General features: G+C 34.9%; 1 protein-coding gene across 1 annotated transcript; it reads left to right on the top strand.

Annotated features, from left to right (window-relative positions):
- The first annotated feature begins 4,757 nt into the window (after window positions 1–4,757).
- Window positions 4,758–16,131, top strand: LOC121409198. The gene is made up of 8 exons (XM_041601051.1): window positions 4,758–5,322; window positions 7,790–7,952; window positions 8,672–8,806; window positions 9,109–9,275; window positions 11,966–12,116; window positions 12,646–12,837; window positions 13,274–13,440; window positions 15,527–16,131. Exons 1-8 carry the CDS (start codon window positions 5,064–5,066, stop codon window positions 15,529–15,531), a joined length of 1,239 nt encoding a protein of 412 aa, XP_041456985.1. The 5' UTR covers window positions 4,758–5,063; the 3' UTR covers window positions 15,532–16,131.
- Window positions 16,132–18,742: the final 2,611 nt, after the last annotated feature.

Here is an 18,742-nt window from a genome sequence, read left to right as displayed (position 1 = left end):
TTTTAAATTCCTCTTTTATGACAGTTTATTAAAATTTTCGGCTCACAGTTTGCGCTCGCATTATTTTTGTTAAAAATATATCAACCCATGTATCCTATTCATGATTACAAAATGTCCAGTTATCTGACCTTAATATAAATTTCGAGCCCTCATTTGATTAATAAGTCATGTAACAATATTTTCATGATTTCCTAATAATCAGAATGGAATATCGACAAGTTTCATATCTCGCTTAGGAAGATAGTCATCATAGTCATTTGAAGACAAAAAATGACCTTAAAATGTCCCGTTTGCTACTCAAAATATATGTAATGATAAAAATATAAACTTGAGCTTCGCACTCGCATCATTTATTAAGCGAGATCAATATCCAATTCGTAACTGCGCTTAAATTCTTTTTTTTTAGATCTGAAAATCAAATATATTTAGCTCGATCATCGCGCTCTTATTATTGATATTATAATAAAGAATGTAATTGGAAGTTCCTGATTCTAGGTCCGGATCTAAACACACGCACGCATGTTTATTTAGATACGAATCTTGTGCCAGTTTCAGATCAAATTACCAAATATTATTATTAATGTAGGAATATTATCCATCTATCCAATTATCCATCCTTTTTCTGATTTACAAAACGTGATATGTCGAATTTCGTTTCGGCTCGCGCTTCGCGCTCACATCAAGTGTATAGTCATACTCCTCTCCTGTTCATGCTTTTAAAAGGTGCTTAGAATGCCCAGTATTTAGGTAGGAATGTAAAAAATGTTCAGCTCGCGCTTCGCGCTCGCATTATTTGATTGAAATGTGGAGGATAAAGGAAAGTGTGTTAGCGGTGTAATGTAGTATTCACTTTTTGAAAGCAGATTTTTTGCATTTTTATACATAACAATAAATTATCTCGGATCTTGATTTTTTTCAACTAAGGTAACTTTAAAAAGACTGCATATGTTCATAGCAAAGTCGGGGCTCTCTTTATAACATTACTTTCTTATAATTTTTTTACAATTTAATACATGATTATATATTACAACAGAGGAAGAAAGCAGGAAGTTAGGATGCAAATTGCATTCGACAGGCACATGCGGATCAAGGGGTGAGGTGGTCTTGCTCCCCCTTTAAAAAATACAAACAGAAGAAAAATAAGTGAAATGGAAATGGAAACTTAAAAAAAATGATATAATGGAAAAGAAAAAGGGGGTGCCGTGCTGATGCGGCCCTCCTCTCCCTGCTGCTGGCTTACCCCTCCCAGTATTAAATAGATATACAAACAGCACAAAAGAAATAGGAATAAACGAAGGAGATGAATGAAATAAGGTGAAATAGAATCGAGGAAAAAAAATCGCGATACTGAACAGAAAATAATTGGTCGAGATTATGAAAGTGTAAGATTAGAAATATCAGTTTTAATTTATAGACGAAAATGTGAATCCAGTGTCTAATCGCCTTTGCCTCCTCTTGTACCAATTGAAATAGACTAAGTAAGAAAATGTAAATGGGCAATTCCAGGAGGCCGAATGCGAACGCTACTATTGACTGCGTAAAAATAGGAAAAATGGAGTAACCAAAGAAGAGGGGGAAAAAAGGAAGAAGAGTGAAGAAATTGACAGACCTGCAGACGGGGAGAATATCTGTGTTTCAGCTAGTTCAATTTGTAGAAAATAATGGTCCATTTCACGCTTCATACTTTCAATAGTTTAATCATAAGAAGATTGTGCACGCTGTTCATTTTTTACGAAAAATACTTAGGTCTTTTCTTTTTCGTCCTTGATGTTTGAAAGAAGTGAGTTCGCGCTTCGCGCTCATATTTCATGTTTATGAGAAACATGCTCTGTGCACGACTTTTTTTCAGGAAGGCCTATTTTTTGTAAAGAGTCGTGGTGTAGTGGTTCTGACTCCCGCGGTCTAAACCGTCCTTTGACAAGACGTATTGCATACCTTGCCACTCTCCACCCAGGTGCTAAATGGGTACCCGGTTGGAAGCGAAAGTTATTGTATGCTTGAATTTGCCAGCGCAATTTTTAGACCGGGATAAATGCAAGGAATGCTTCCCAGGGTGTGGAAATTGTGCACTTTTCATGCGGGATTGAAATGAATCCTGGGGTAAATCGTTTTGCCCCTGCTGTAAATCGTTTTGAGCCGTTCTGATAAAAGCGATATTTATAAACTTGCTACCATTTATTATTATTTCTTATTAATGACACCTCATTCATGATCAAACAAAGTGCTTAAAATGTAATAGGAATATACACTTGAATTTCAGTTTTGAATCTACACCTGTATTATTAATTTTGTTATGATATTTGTCCTATTTGTAAAGTCAAGCGCTGCCTATAAGGTCCTTTTTTTCAGTCGAGTACATTAAAATAATCTAGTTCATAATCAAACGTTGCATGAAACATCTTTTTATGTTCAGTACAGAATAAAATAATCTGCTCACATCATTGCCAGTTTAACTATTGCAAGAAATATTTTAAAAGTCCACTTTTCAGATCAGTAGAAAATGCTTGAAATATCCTTCTTCAAGTCTGTAACCCCCCCCCAAAAAAAAAAATCAACTCGTGCTTTGCGCTCGCGTAATTATGTTTAAAACACTGCTTGAAATACTAGGTTCTCAGGTTTGTTTAGTATATACTAATTAGGCCCCTTGACCCCGTATTTCTTTACTTTTGTAATTTTCTTGTCTTGTATTATCCCGTTGCCCCATCTAGTGCTTTTGCAAACGGTTTTTGCTACTTGTGTACTCGTTCCATACATATTAGCATTGGATCCACACATTCCTGAATCACTCCGCTTGCCTTCCTATTCCAGTCCGAACGTTCCTGAAACAGTCCGCTTGCCTTCTTATTCCTGTCCGCACGTTCCTGAAACTGTCCGCTTGCCTTCCTATTCCAATCCGCATGTTCCTGATAAAATCCGCATGGCTTCTTCTTTCCTTCTTGAAGCTGACCTGATTGCGGATGGTTTCCGGAAGACGCGGAAGGGTTTAGGAAGGGCAGGACATCATCAGGACATCGTCAGGACAGGGTCCCGAAGATGTCAGGAATTTATTATCCGCGTCCAAATTTTGGTCTCGACCAAAATTTGGATGCGGACAAATTTTGATTTCCCGAACACCAGGAAGGGTTTAGGACAGCGTGCGGACACTCCTAGGAATGTCCGGACAGGTTGCGGAAGGGTCGCGGATTGTAATCATTACATTCCGCGCCTTGTCCTGACGCTGTCCTGGCCCTAGTGGAAAGGGGGTTTTAGGTGCTCAAGGCGCTCCTATATTACCCGGCTAAGCTAGGCGTTCATATAGCGCACACAGCTTCAGGCTTAAGGAATTACTTCCTACCGGTACCCATTTACCTCACCTGGGTTGAGTACAGCACATTGTGGATCAGTTTTTTGCTGAAAGAAGTCATGGCTGGGATTCGAACCCACGACCCTCTGTTTCAAAGTCCGAAGACTAATCCACTTGGCCACAACGCTCCACAAGGATCATACTTAATATTTTCCTGTATTAAGTTTGATAATATTTCCAGCCTACATCTTTCAATATTGTTGGAGGTGAATCAGGGCCCTGGGAACGATTTTTTTTACTGGGGGAGCTGAAGTAAATTTGACAAGCAAAAAAAAAGGGTTTCACTAAAAAATATAGGTAATTTTGGCTACATTTTTCATTTTTATCACCTACTGGATTTCCCGGGCTCTGCTGCCTAAGGAAAATAATACATGCAACACCCTAAGGCAAATTTAATCTTGGGGGTGCCTCAGCACCCCGCTTCCCAGGACCATGGGGGTAAATCATAACTGATTATCCCTCATTAAATAACCCCATCTGACCGGCTTTTGTAAAGGAATTTGATTGAGAGAAAATTTATAAACAAATGTGGACCAGAGTGTGTAATGGAGGAAGAATTTTCCTAAGTTTCATCAAGCTTAGAGGTACTATTGTCGACTCTGCGACTGCATTAGTGTGTAATCAATGTCATAGAGTGTACTTATTAAAGAGCGCACTGACGAAAATATGTATTTTTCATACTTTTCTTTCTCCCAAAGTCTCGTCTTCCTCATTTTTGTCCAGCAAATGGAGGGGGATAACCCTTCAAGAAATTGTTTTGATTCATATTTTGATCAAAATTTTCATTTTTTTTGTTTGCATTATTAGTCATTCAGATTTTTTTGTGATTGGTTGATTATTTCGTTCCTTGATTTATTTATTCATTTATTGGCTAATTTTTGCTAACCTATCTGCTTATTCATTATGTATTTATTATTTACTAATAATTAGGCTCTATCTCTTTACCCGACCCCAGATTCAACCTCAAATAACACGATGATTTTATCATCGAAATCGATGCATTACACATTTTAAAAAAATGTTATGCCTGGTGTCTATCTCGGCTTATCTCATTTGAATGTTTTGTTTAGTTTTGTGTTTATGTTGGTTCCATTTGTCTAGCTTATTTAAAAAAAAAAATTGATACATATTTGTTCTTCATGCTGCGTTTTTAATATGTCTTTATTGATTACATCGCTCGTTATCGATCATAACACCCTGGTGAGTGTTTCGTGAAAGGACTTGTCGGACGTTTTATCGACAGTTACTATGGTAACAGTGACTCTCAGCCAATCATTATCAAGGAAAGTTGTCAGATCTGACAGCTTGTCGGACGAAAATGTTGATGAAACGCTCCACTGGTCAGCTGACTCAGCTCGACAAACAACATGGTCAAGGGGGAAAAGGGGGGAATTCCCTTCAGTTGTCGAAAGTCTATGGGCAGCAGTCTTACGCTGCGAATACTGTGTTTTAGAGATCACCCAATATCATTCATATGAACACATTAATCAAAATATTGGATTGATAAATAATCTATAAAAATTAATTTAAGTGACGAACATTATTTGAAACCTAAATCAACTCAATATTTTCATTCGACTACAATATTTTTTATCCACTAGCGCAACTTGAAAAACATGCAAGCGTTCCATACAAGATCGCAGGCGAATTGCTGCCCAAGTCACATAGGATTAAGGCGAAATTTTAGGTGATTTCCTCAATAACAGTTAGATAAATCACCATGGAATTGAGTTCTTTAGAAATCAACGAGATAGCGAGTCTAATCGACATCAATGTTATTCGAAAACTTGGATTGCATTTTGGTTTTGAGCATGCAGAGATACAACGTTACGAAAAGACGAATAACCAAAACCCTTCACAATGTATTGGCACCGAGGATATGCTGGTTGCCTGGCACAGAAAGGGCGGGACAAGGGAACAGCTCTGCAGGGCACTCAGAGCAGTTGATCAAAGCAGATTAGCCATCAGGATTGAGAACGGTGAGTAAAATAAATGCTGCATGATGTCTTAGATAAATAATAATTAAAGTTGGCCCCACACTTTATTTTTTAAAAATCAATTTTACATGTATGACATAAACTAGAAAAAAGGGAAAGACTTCCATATGTCCCCTCCACTAATTTTAAAAAATAGTTTCCCAAAACCCCCTTCTGTCTTTCTCTTTTTTCTTCTTTTTTTTTCTTCTTACTTCCGGTGGGAACTTGGATTCGAACCTCTCGCTGCAGAACGAAGCATCTCCAGTCTGTCGCCTTACTCACTGAGCTAGCAGGAATAGTTGAAAGCCATGGGTTTCATAACAATTATCAACCGATATTTCCATATTTTTTTTTTCAATTTTAGTGGAGGGGACATATAGAAGTCTTGCCAAAAAAAGTACTTGGAAAGACCACTCATTTGTTGGGCCTTACCTAACCAGTAGCCAGGAGGCTTCTAGAGAGTAAAAATCATTTACTAACGTAAGCTTGCTCTTGCTCTGGGGCCCTCTGTGCAGGTGAATAGGAAGGAAGACCTGACTTCGTTGAGAGTAAGCTTACGTTAGTATTTAGTAAATGATTTTTACTCTCAATGAAGCCAGGTATTCCTTCCCATTCATCTGCGTGTACCGCCAAAAAGCCTGAAACTTTCGCCCCCGAGATTTCTACTTTCCTTCTAAAAGATCTAGCCCTAAATCATGTACATGGGATACAACTTCATTTCCGACATTTCTACGCTATCAATTTTATTTTTAAACATGTTAAACAAGAATTCATAAAAAATTGAATAAAATATGAAAAGACGGAAGAGACTTGCCCGATATTTACGCCGCCATCTTGTTATCTATTGTTCTTCCCCGACGTTACGCGAGGCAAGCGTCCGTATCCTGTATTTGTTTAATAGTTAACTCCCCCAGAAAGCCGTAGGATGTCCAGAGACAGAGAGAAAGAGCATGAGCCTTTTTTAGCCAAGTTTTAGAACTCCCCAAAAAAACTTTATTTGAATAAATAGAAATATGTGTTATATAAGAAAACAAAGAGATGCATTAATGAATAGAACAACCTCCCCTTATGTGGTAAAAAGGTCATCAGTAATTGTTTTAAATACAACTTGTTATAATTTTGGACTTCAAGGAAAGAGATTTGACCCAGGAGATCCTTTGATCCTTTGCTTGTCCTTGTAGTTGTACTAATACAGCTGACATCTTACAAGCAATTTGTATATTTGATAATAAACAAGTTCTTGACTAGATAAATGATGTTTCTACTTGTTCAAGATAAGTTCAAATCATTCTTAACATTATTGGAGGAAACAACTAAAATAAGTTTATATTTTTGAGTAAGATTAACAAATTATATTAACTGGCTTTGAGGGGAACATCAAATATATTGCCCACAACAGAATCATATTGGCCCAAGTCCTTAAATGAGGGCAATATGGTTCTTTTAAGGGCAATATATTGATGTTCCCCGATAGAAAAGCCAGTCAATATTATATAATTATCCAATCATACATCTTGAGCAAAAATTGCTCAAGAAGCCAGGGTAATAATATCCAAGTCCTTTGGAAGCGCATAGAGACGTTATTTACAATGTGTTATGCGCTATACAAGAACTGTCTATTATTATTATTGTGAAATTCTGATCTTTATGGATAGCATTCTATTGTGTTGTGTTTATATCAGGGTCAAGGCTCTGCACATTACCATTATTACATACTTGTAACTTGGAAGTAATAATCGTGTTCCTTGGGGTGCATGCATTATGACACGTATCTCCTTCCTCGCATCCTCAAATGCCCGGGGAAAATACGTATATTTTGCGTCATCTCTGCATGCAAAGTCAATACGCACATATAGATCAAGCAAAATGCAAACAATATACCTATCCCTCCCTGATATTCATGAAGAGCAATGCTGTTTTTTTTAATGACCAGCTCAGATGTCTGATATGGTTAATAATTATAATTATCCATAAAATGTTAAGTATTTTTCTTTTTTTCCTTAAATTTTTTCCACCAAATGTAAATCATGAGGTAACTCTCTCTATAATAATACAGAATTGCAAATTATGTTTCAATCAAGAAGTTAAAAAGTAATTTATACTGCCATGTACAAGTACATGTAAGCTTATAGTGATGATGATCACTTTAAATTCAAGCAGTGAACATATTGTTCAGGTGTCACCCCCCCCCCCACTTTAATAGTATGATATCATGTATTCACAGTGTTTTACACCTGTGATGGGGTTGCAGCCCTGCACACCTATGAGATTGGATGTCTGCTCGAGTGCTAGTTTTAAACCCTGCATGTATTGCAAAAAGAGTGATTGATTCTTTGGCTCAAGCCCCTCTTTCTTGGGCATGCATAGAGAACATTCAAAGCTTATTGTTTGGTACCCAAACTTTCAGGAATGAAGTTTGCATTTTATTTTATCATTCTCTACAACCTGGGGGATTTCTTATACAATGCAGGTGAGTTTCGGGTTGCACCAGTTGCTGCACCAGCACCAGCTTTAGTATCAGGACCATTACCTACACCTTCAGATATGCCCAATCCTCTATGTACAGGCTTGAAGCAACAGACTGGAGAGCCTGAGGCAGCTTTACACGCACAGTCTTCCAATAACAATGATAAGTAAGTGAAACAGTGTGTTTCATATGATGTTACTGTATTTCCAAATTTTGTATACAGTATGCCAGAATTAGTTAAATGACCCTGCAAGCCAGAACAACAATGGACTTACCAATGTCAAAGTATGAAAATGCTGGCTATAATTTTCTTTGTACCAGCACCAGTTTTGGTACCAGGACCAGTACCTACACCTTGTACCTCGACATGTCATGAGAACAACTGGGAACTTCTGCTCACAAAAGTTTTTTTATGAACTTTTGTGGGGTTTCTCTTTTATCTAGTACATGCCGTTTCTTTTCCCTGTACATTATACCACTTTTACACTGAGAAAATAAATAGGCCTACATTTAACTTCTGAACTCAACAGCAGAGTTTAGTCAGTAAACATTGAATGGTAGCAAAAAATTGCTTACAACTTAAAAATTTTGTGCAATGTATCCACATTTGAAAATTGGAACATTCCATTACACCTGGCAGATTTTCAGATAATGGTACACATATATAATATATCCAAAAAGGAATTCAATTATTAAATAGTTAATTAGCTGAGTAAGGATTAACCACATATAGATACATGTACATGTAGTACAGCTTATTAAATATTGTCAATTTTCATCATGTTATTAATTCTAGTAAACATGCCATAGGACTAAAAATGCTGTATTTGAAATATATTATAGAGTCATAGGCTATTAAAATTCTATATCTTCTGCACTGTACAGGCCACATAGAACAGGAAAGGTAGCAGAAAGTGTTGATCTTGAAAAAGTTATACCAAATATTGCACTGGATATTCGGCAAGATCAAATTAACCAACTTGGGCGTGCTCTTGGTTTTAGACAAGCCGAAATAAAAAGGTGAGGAAATATAGTGTTCGTAGAAGAAAAATAGAAATAATAATGATAATATTAATGATAATGATAATAATAATAAGACTCAAATCATGCTAAATCCACTTTGTAGAGTGCTCAAAGAAACTTTTTTAAATGATTGCTAGATGTCTCTTCATTGAGACTTAAGAGTTATAACGGTAATGTTAGAAGAAATAGCATTCTACTTTGCTGACGTTGTTCTCTTTATTTTTCATATATGGCTTATTCAATATATTACTTTTGTTATTGCTGTTATTATCATTACCATGGTTATTTGAATTACACAGATATGAATCAACAAACATCATAATGGGCAAAGTGACAGTGACAGGTACCAGAAACATGCTCCATGACTGGAAGTCAAGAACGTCGATAGCAAAGCAAAAGGATGAGCTAAGGCATGCACTCGTGGAATCGGGGTTGACGGAAGTTGCAGACGAGCACCTACCACTGGGTGAGTGTTGAGATGGCATAGCTCAGATCTATTACATAGAGTAGTGTGGCACATTTTATTTGATACTGTACCATACATGGGAGAAAAAAAAACCTTGACACAAATCCCAATTATATGAAAAAAATATGTCATGAACATATATGGCCTGAAAGATTGAAACACCGAACGTAGAGATGTAGATTATAGACCTAGGAAGGACAAGGAAACTATACCAGACAGGGTTTTAACAAAGAGAAAACAGTAACTTACGTTCCGGGGGGGACTTCCATTGATGAGTGGGTATCATTTTAGGGAGATATTGTGCACAGGAGTTCTTTGCTTGTCCATGTACTAATTCTGTAAAGTGCCATTAATACAGTGTTCCCGTCAGAATTCTCCATCAGATGTTAATGAGAGCCAATAAGTTCTTAAATTTGAAGGGAAAGTAAACCTTGACGATAAGTTGGTTGAAATTAATAAAGCTGAAAAATTAGAGAAAAATGTTGTTGTAAATCAGTTTTGTAATGTCGCCCATTAGCAGCGCATCCATATATGATATGAATTCCCTAAATGCTGTTTTCACAACAAATCAGTGGTCATTTTATTTGTGCAGTAGATCATCAGACACATCATTTCATCTTGCTAACAATTCCCTGCATCATGTTCTGTTAAAAAATGGAATTTATTGCATAATAATATAATGTGTATTATCAAGGAGATATCACCTTTAAGAGGTGATATCTCCATGGTATTATATATGGTGGAGCTGCTCTCATATTCATCAAAACTGAAACATTTAAAAAATCAAAATTTTCTCTTTTTGTTGAAATTGAACCCCCCCCCCAAAAAAAAAATTGAAGACCTTTTATTTTTGTATTTTTGCTTGTCAATTTTTTTGTGGGTAGGAAATGTCCAGACTGGTAGGGAAGACGACATTTTATTTGTGTTTTTTTTTTGGTGGGGTGTCAGCATTTCATTCAGCTTGAACCCCCCCTTTAAAGAAATCCTGTGTACACTACTGCTAGAAAGGCTACATCGAAGGTACACAACTGACATCACATAAGGCTCACTATTTTCTTCTTTTAAAGTTAAGTATGATAATAAAGAAGCTCTTGATTGAATGATGTTTCTACATGTTCAAGATATTAAAGCTAAAACCATGCTTCACATTATTGGAGGAAAACAACTGAAAAAGTTTTTATAGTAAGATTAACAAATTATACTTATTCATTAAATGTGCAGTTCATTTTATCCCCCCAAATAATGTAAATCATGGGTTACCTCTCTCGTGAATACCGGTAACACAAAATTGCTAATTTTGTTTCAATTAAGAACTTGAAAGTTATCTTAATCTATACTACCATGTACAAGGAAGCTTTAACCCTAAAGAGACTGGGCTATTTCGACACCTAAGAAAACTGGGGGGGGGGGGCTGATTCAGCTCCCCCTTATGATCTCGGCCATCGATCGTATGATCGCGACGAAAATTGGCACACGCCTTACCCATGGCATTATCTACAAGACTATCCATCAAATTCTGCAAAAAATCTCAGTCTCATTAATTATGCTAATTTATGCGTAAAATCATAAGTTTGCTCTAATTAATAAAATAATGCCCCTGAAATGCTAATTTTTGTTTCACATACTCTAGATAGGCATCTGATCAAATTTATTCAAAAAAATTTCAAACATCACATTTATTTTCTTATGTATTCTATTGTTTTCTAAATTTCTTATGTATTTCTTTGTTTTTTATTGTTTTTTCAATGGAAATTGTCGGGGACTTTATTTTGACCATAAAAAAGATAAAATTAATTGATTTTAAGCAGTAAAAAGAAAAATAATGATACATTTATGAACTTTGGCTAAAAACACTATTTGCATTTGATTTGTACACAAATTCACGTCTTTGAGTAATTTTGGAACCACGTTCCCGGGTTCACAATTTCGGTCTCAAAAGTTACGCGAGACTTGAAAGTAAAAAGTCAGCGAACGACACGGTAAAAAAATTTCGCGCGGCGGATTTATCGTGGAAAATGTCGAGGGGGGGGCTGAATCAGCCCCCCAGTCTTTTTAGGGTTAAGTATGATGATGTTCTCTTGCATAAATCCATACAGTGAACCTACATGTATTGTTCAGAAGGGATGAACTATAGTATTGTGTCATCCCACCCCCCTCCCCCTCTTGAATAGTATGACGTCATGTAATTATGAACGTGATGATGGTGCAGCCCTGCATACATACATTTATGAGATTGAATGTCTGCTCTAGTTCTTAACCTATTTTGCAAAGAGAGTGATTTATTTTCAAAAGAATGACACAATACTAAATTGAAGACAAAAATAAAGAATAGAAAATAACATTTTAATGAACAGAATATGTTTTGAGGTGTTGCACCTCATCATCATCCTGAAAAATTATAAACAGAGTAATTGGTATTTATACAGTTAGAATGTCAATTAAAATTTCAAGAATGTAGTTACATAAGATTACAAGGAATGAATTCAATTGTAAAATGGAGTGATGACTCCATTTAACTTAAATAACTCTGTTAATAATTTTCAGAGTGATTTATTCCTTGACTCCACCCCCTCTGTATTGGGCATGCACTGAGAACATGGTACAAGGCTTATTGCTTAAACTTTCATGAATAGAATCCACATTACAGTTTATCATCTCAACAATCCTGGGGGATTTCTGTTCCAATGCAGGTGAGTTTTATGTTGCACCAGTTTTGGTACCAGGACCAGTTCCTGCGCCTTCAGGTAGGCCTATGCCCAATCCTCCATTTACAGCCTTGAAGGAACAGACTGGAGAGCCTGAGGCAACTTTATATTCACAGTCTTCCAATAGCGATGATAGGTAAGTAAAATGATGTGTTTGACAAGCCTGGTGTTTGATATGTTTTTTTTTTTTTTTTAATTCAAAGCCAGAATTAAAAGGTCAATTGACCGTACAAGCTAGAACAACCATGGACTTTACCGTAAGAAAATGCTTGGTCACAAAAGTTTTTTATACACTTTTCTGGGGTTTCTGTTTTTGCTAATATCTTAAAGTTTATATACTGAGGGAAAAAAAATGAATTTCACTGAATTGAACAGCAGAGATTAGTCTGTAAATATTGACTGGTAGCAAAAAATTGCTAACAACTTAAATTTTGTGCAATGTATCCAGATTTTTCTTATGAAAATTGGCACATTCCGATCCACCTGGCAGATATTCAGATAATGGTACACATATAAAATATACATGTATATCCATACGGGAATTCAATTATTTTAGTTAATTATCTGAATAACAATTCAATTATAGATTAACCAGATAGATACATGTAGTACAGCTTATCAATCTTTTATTATGAATTTTATTCAATTCATTCTTAACTTTGCAGCTGGATGGAAAATACATTGGCCAAAATGGAGTCTTTGAATACTTCTGCACTAAACAGGCCACATAGAACAGGAAAGGTAGCAAAAAGTGTTGATCTTGAATTAGTTATACCAAATATTGCAAAGGACATTCAGCAAGATCAAATTAACCAACTTGGGCGTGCTCTTGGTTTTAGACAAGCTCAAATAAATAGGTAAGAAAATATAGGGTTCGCAATTTCATCACCCCTTTCAAAAAGTCATTTTTTTTGTCAATTTCAAAACATATTTCATATTTTGGTACCATTTGGCTCTAATTACTGTAATATGTAAATCTTTTAGTTTTTTTTAGAATTACCTTTAAGTGGTTAGGCATTTAAATGTTGAAGCTTCCAGTCTATTGATAGAAAGTCTGTAGAGTGCTCAAGATGCTAATCAAGAAACTTTGGGTAATATGAGTATTTACAATGAGTCGCAAATCAGCATTTAAGCTACTTTTAAAATGATTGCTAGATCTATGTCTCTTCATTGAGACTTAATAATTATAATGTTAGTGATAGCAGAAATAGCATACTTTGCTGTCCATATTATGGCTTATTCAATATATATATTCAATTATATATATAAATATATCTTATTGGAATTACACAGATATGAATCAACAAACATCATAGCAGGCAATTTTACAGTGAAAGGTACCAGAAACATGCTCCATGACTGGAAGTCAAGAACGTCGATAGCAAAGCAAAAGGATGAGCTGAGGCAAGCACTCGTGAAATCGGGGTTGACAGGAGTTGCAGATGAGCACCTACCTTTGGGTGAGTCTTGAGAAGGCATGGCTGGGATCTTACATAGAGAAGTGTGGCAAAGTTAATTTGATGTTATACTGTGTGAGTAAAAGAAAACTTGACACCTCACAAGTCCCCAATCAAGGAAAAAAATGTCATGAACACAAAGGCCGGAATTCGCAAAGGTGGTTTTGAAAACCCATGATTGAATCCATGGTGTATGCAGATTTTCTGTATAAATTATGCTTAATATAGCGCGTATCGGGTGCGTGTATAAAAAATGTCCAATGCTAATGCACGCTTTTGTCAGTGCGCCAATTTGACGCCGTTACCATGGTTAGATACGGTACTCTCTGAAGATAGGACTCATTATTCAAAACAGTGGACTCCTGAATAAAATAGCGTGGATAACCATGGCAACAGGCGTCAATTTAGCGCACTGTACAAAAGTGCACACCAGCATTGGAAATTTTTCAATATATATGGTAAAATAAGCGTACTAGTAATTTTTACAGGAAATCTGCATAAACCATGGACTCAACCATGGGTTTTAAAACCACCTTTGTGAATTTGGTCATCTTCGTTATGTTCGGCCGGAAAGATTATCTTCTCCCAAATAATCCAATACCATATTTTTGTGGTGTTTTTTATACTTGGATAATAAGGAGGTTTTTTTACTGTGATATAAAATTTGATTTGTACCAAAGTTAAGCAATCCAGATGCCAATGATGTCATTATCCTATATGAGTTAGTAAATGTATTTGCGAATCCCTTTTCAATGAATTTAACTTGAGGATCGATACTAAAAAATTTTAATTGAATAATTCTAATGTTAATTATTGAAAAGGTTTTTAACTGTTTTGCAATGGATACAAATGCGACCATTGTAGGATTATGACATTATTGTCATGTGTATTCATTCATTGCAGTCATGTCTTACTTTCACACAAATACAAATTTACGTCACTGCAAAGAATACCTAATTATTTTCCAAGCGTTTTTCACATACCACATATATATGATATCAAATTATTTGGGAGAAGATACTCTTTCCAGCCATATTTTATCCTCAATGCAAGTGTGCAATCTTTCAAAGAATGAGACAACAAGAAAAAACAAAATTTACCTTTTTTAACGTTTTCGAGCAGCAGCAAACCCTTTGATTAGTCTTTTCGATGCTCTTCTTGGTTGGCAGACAACGATGGACGGTTGTTTGATTTTTTATGCACCATTTCATTTAATTACAATAAATGCTCAATTTAATGTGGTCTTGATTGAGTTCTTGAAAGTTTTTAAGTCATTCTGTATGCAGCCTATAATTAAAGGACAAGTCCACCCCAACAAAAACTTTATTTGAATGAAAAGAGAAAAATTCAACATGAATAACACTGAAAATTTCATCAAAATCGGATGTAAAATAAGAAAGTTATGAAATATGAAATATATTTATTTTCTCGTCATTGTCATGTGAAATAAAGTTTCATTCTTCCCTGAACACGTGGAATTCCATTATTTTAACATTTTGTGCTTCAGGCAAGGAGGTCCTAATCATCAAATTCATAAAAATGGAAATACAAATTGTATAATTCAAACAATAAAAAACACAAGAAATAGTGAGTGAGTGACATCATCGACTCTCACATTTGGATGTAACTGGCTTGTTCATTTAACTAATTTGTTAGAAATAGGCGAAACTTTGAAATGTCATAACTTTCTTATTTTAAATCTGATTTTGATAAAATTTTCAGCATTGTGCTTGCCTGATTTTTCTCTATTGATTCAAATCAACATTTTTCTGAGGTGGACTTGACCTTTAAGATAATGAAATTTGGCTAGCTAAAGAAATTGTTTCAATTGTCTTTACTGCTACATGGCTGCACTGATGTTGGATTTCACAGTTGCCTTTCCATTCCCTATTTTTAGTGTTTACAGAATATTGAAGATTAGAAGAGTTCTCAAGCAAGACTTCTGCTGAAAGAAGTGGATGCAAGACTGACTTTCGATAAATATATCTTACAATATTACATACATGTAATGCGACATATTGTTTTGATAAGACTAATGCCTACTTGTCAATTATTGTTAATCTAGTTTTATTACTTTTTTTCATTTCAGAATAAATGCTCGTAAGATCAGAATCAGAGACTCTTCTCAATGGCTACCAGCAATATTTGACAGTCATGACCCATTGGAAGATCTGGTCACTAGGTACACCCGCAAATATCCAATGTAGTCGTTGCTGACAGGCTCGTCATGAAACTGACCAAAGACATACTTGGAGACTTGAAAGAAGACAAGTATGGTTGAGAATCTGAAATATTGCACGGGAAGTCAACATGGATCTTCACTCGTTTCCTTCCAGTTGGAATGAACCGTAATATTTAAGCTACTAGTGTCAGATGAAGGATCCATGTATTATTTGTGAGTTCTACAAATTTGAAGAAGCCAGAAACACTGTAGACTAAAAAACTATCTTTACATATTTTTAGTTTTATTATTCTATTACTGAGTATCGTCATCATAATCTGAGCATTGCATTTGCATGATTTTTAAAAGACAAAACATTTAACCTGCCACGGTATGGTAACTTTGATCTCATATTGCAACTCAATGAAAGTGATGGTATAGTTAAACCTTTCGTACTGTACCTGAATATATATTTTATATAAGACTATTTCAATGCTCTGTTATCTCAAATGATTTTTTTTTTATATTTCATTATAGCCCAATGAACCAAAGGTTGTGGGTTCGTTGAGTTCACCCTGTGCAGATGACTGAAGCATGCATATGTGCCCCTTCTCCTATTTCATAGATGCAGACTATGTTACAGTTGAAATCACTCCATCCGTCGGATGGGACGTTAAGGAACCCCCTTTTAAAGGAGAGTAACCACCTTTGCAATGTACTATTCATATAGAGTAGGGGGAAACCCTGGTGTATTGGTCCACCTGCACAATCCCAATCAGTTATATCAGGAGGAGAGACCTGCAGGTCATAATGATTCGGTTCACTTTCTGCCTCCCTCGCATGGATTATGCCAAACAAAATGATAATAATAATTCAAAGTGTTCCGTCTGTTTTACTATGTGTTACAGTTAGGTTATGATGAGTTCAGAGTGTTTTTGCTAAAAACTCTCAAAACATATTTAATACCAAAGCTTGTCACCTGCCTCGTGGTAACCTAGCAATTAGACCATGTTATTTTAGCTTTACAGAAGAAAGACACAGCTCTACTGTTTTTATTCATGAGACCACTCTTTAAACAGTGGACTTATGAATAAAATAGCGTATCTAATCATGTTAACAGGCGTCAATTTGGCGCACTGTGACATAAGCACGCATCAGCATTGGAATTTTTTATACACGTGCCCGCTACGTGTAATTTATACAGGAAATCTGCATAACCATGGATTCAACCGTGGGTTTTCAAAACCATCTTTGCGAATTTGGGCCTTTAGGTTTGATGGAGGAAATGATGAAAGTAAAAACTACTTTCTTCAACATACGATCCTGTCTTAATGCTGTATGATTGTAGCAAATCATGCATCATTAACTAAATATCCTAAAAGGTCAAGTCCACCTCAGAAAAATGTTGATTTGAATCAATAGAGAAAAATCAGACAAGCACAATGCTGAAAATTTCATCAAAATTGGATGTAAAATAAGAAAGTTATGACATTTCAAAGTTTCGCTTATGTTTAACAAAATAGGTATATGAACGAGCGAGTTACATCCAAATGAGAGAGTCGATGATGTCACTCACTCACTATTTCTTGTGTTTTTTATTGTTTGAATTGTACAATATTTCCATTTTTATGAATTTGATGATTAGGTCCTCCTTGCCTGAAGCACAAAATGTTAAAATAATGGAATTCCACGTGTTCAGGGAGAAATGAAACTTAATTTCACATGACAATGACAAGAAAATCAAAATATTTCATATAACAAAATACAAAAGAAATAGTGAGTGAGTTATGTCATCACTTCCCTCAGTTGCATACCGACCGAGATGTGCATATAACTGTTTTGTGAAATGAAGCGAAACTTTAAAATGTCATAACTTTCTTATTTTACATCCGATTTTGATGAAATTTTTAGTGTTATGCTTGTTGAATTTTTCTATTTTTATTCAAATCAAGTTTTTGTGGGGGTGGACTTGTCCTTAAATGTCAATTTCTTCCAAACTTGATTAAAGTGTGTTAAGTGCCTTTTACACAACTGTAGATACATGTCATAGGTTTCTTTAACAAATGCTGCCCTCATTAGGAGGATAATGTACTTGGCAAAACCTAGAATGGATGTTAAATTTCTTGACAAGGATGTATCTACCAATTACTTGAATATAACCTTGAAATCATGATCTAGAAATTTCTATCATTTTAATCAGATTTACAAACAGAGCAGAGGGTATTTATCATTACTGTCATATGTACTGAAAATGATATACATACATGTATATTTTTTAAAAATGTCTTTCAAAAATCAATATATTTTTATATAGAAGTTGTTATAAAGTGAATTATAATCTGAAAATCAGTGGATGAAAATATTTCCCTTTTATCAGTTTATATTCCTTAGGAAAGTGCATTTATTTTTTCTTATTAATTTTTAAGGAAATCATGGTTTATTTCATTTTATTCTTAAAGAATATATTTTTTTTTATTTTTTTTATTTTTAAGGAAATCATGGTTTATTTCATTTCATTCTTAAAGAATATATATATTGGTATTTTGTTATGTGTTTTTAGATTATTGCTTTCCATTGCCAAGCCAAGGTACTCAATTTAGTGTTGTGACTGTTGTCTGATATTTCAAAATGATGAGTATTTTCTTTTAGAACAAAATTTATTCTAAATTGTCTTTATGCGTTTGTACTCAAATCATGTAATAGTACTTGGGATGGATATCTGTATTTTTATTACAAACGATTTTATACTGTGCTTCGTATTAAATTTATATTTGGAATATGCAGGAGGAAACGCTTATCCATTCATGATGCAATAAACTGAATGAATGTAAAAATTTACTTTATTTTATTGCTTTCTATCTAATATTTGACAGAAGTGGTATATAGCAAGCAAACAAAAAAATTATCTGAAAATATTTTATTACATACACTTGACAATATAATGTATACCTGTATACAGACAATACATATGGGATACACTTCATAATAACATTAATCACTATAGTATTATAGTGCAAGAAAGTGAGTATCAGCCAGCAATACTAATTTATAAAAGATCAAAACGATAATTTATGAAGCCTAATGTTGATGAAATAGATGCATTGATTGAATACATTTAAATAGAATGCGGTTGAAGCATTGGTA

Source organism: Lytechinus variegatus, chromosome 2 (assembly GCF_018143015.1).
Source record: "Lytechinus variegatus isolate NC3 chromosome 2, Lvar_3.0, whole genome shotgun sequence".
Lineage (NCBI taxonomy): Eukaryota > Metazoa > Echinodermata > Echinoidea > Temnopleuroida > Toxopneustidae > Lytechinus > Lytechinus variegatus.
This window is presented reverse-complemented; position numbering and strand designations above follow the sequence as displayed.

What these genes read in the sequence shown, in the direction of transcription:
- LOC121409198 (XM_041601051.1), top strand. Translation starts at nt 5,064, where the DNA reads ATGGAATTGAGTTCTTTAGAAATCAACGAGATAGCGAGTCTAATCGAC. An exon ending in AGCCATCAGGATTGAGAACG is followed by an intron (nt 5,323 to 7,789) that starts GTGAGTAAAATA and finishes TATACAATGCAG; the next exon opens with GTGAGTTTCGGGTTGCACCA. An exon ending in AGACAAGCTCAAATAAATAG is followed by an intron (nt 12,838 to 13,273) that starts GTAAGAAAATAT and finishes GGAATTACACAG; the next exon opens with ATATGAATCAACAAACATCA.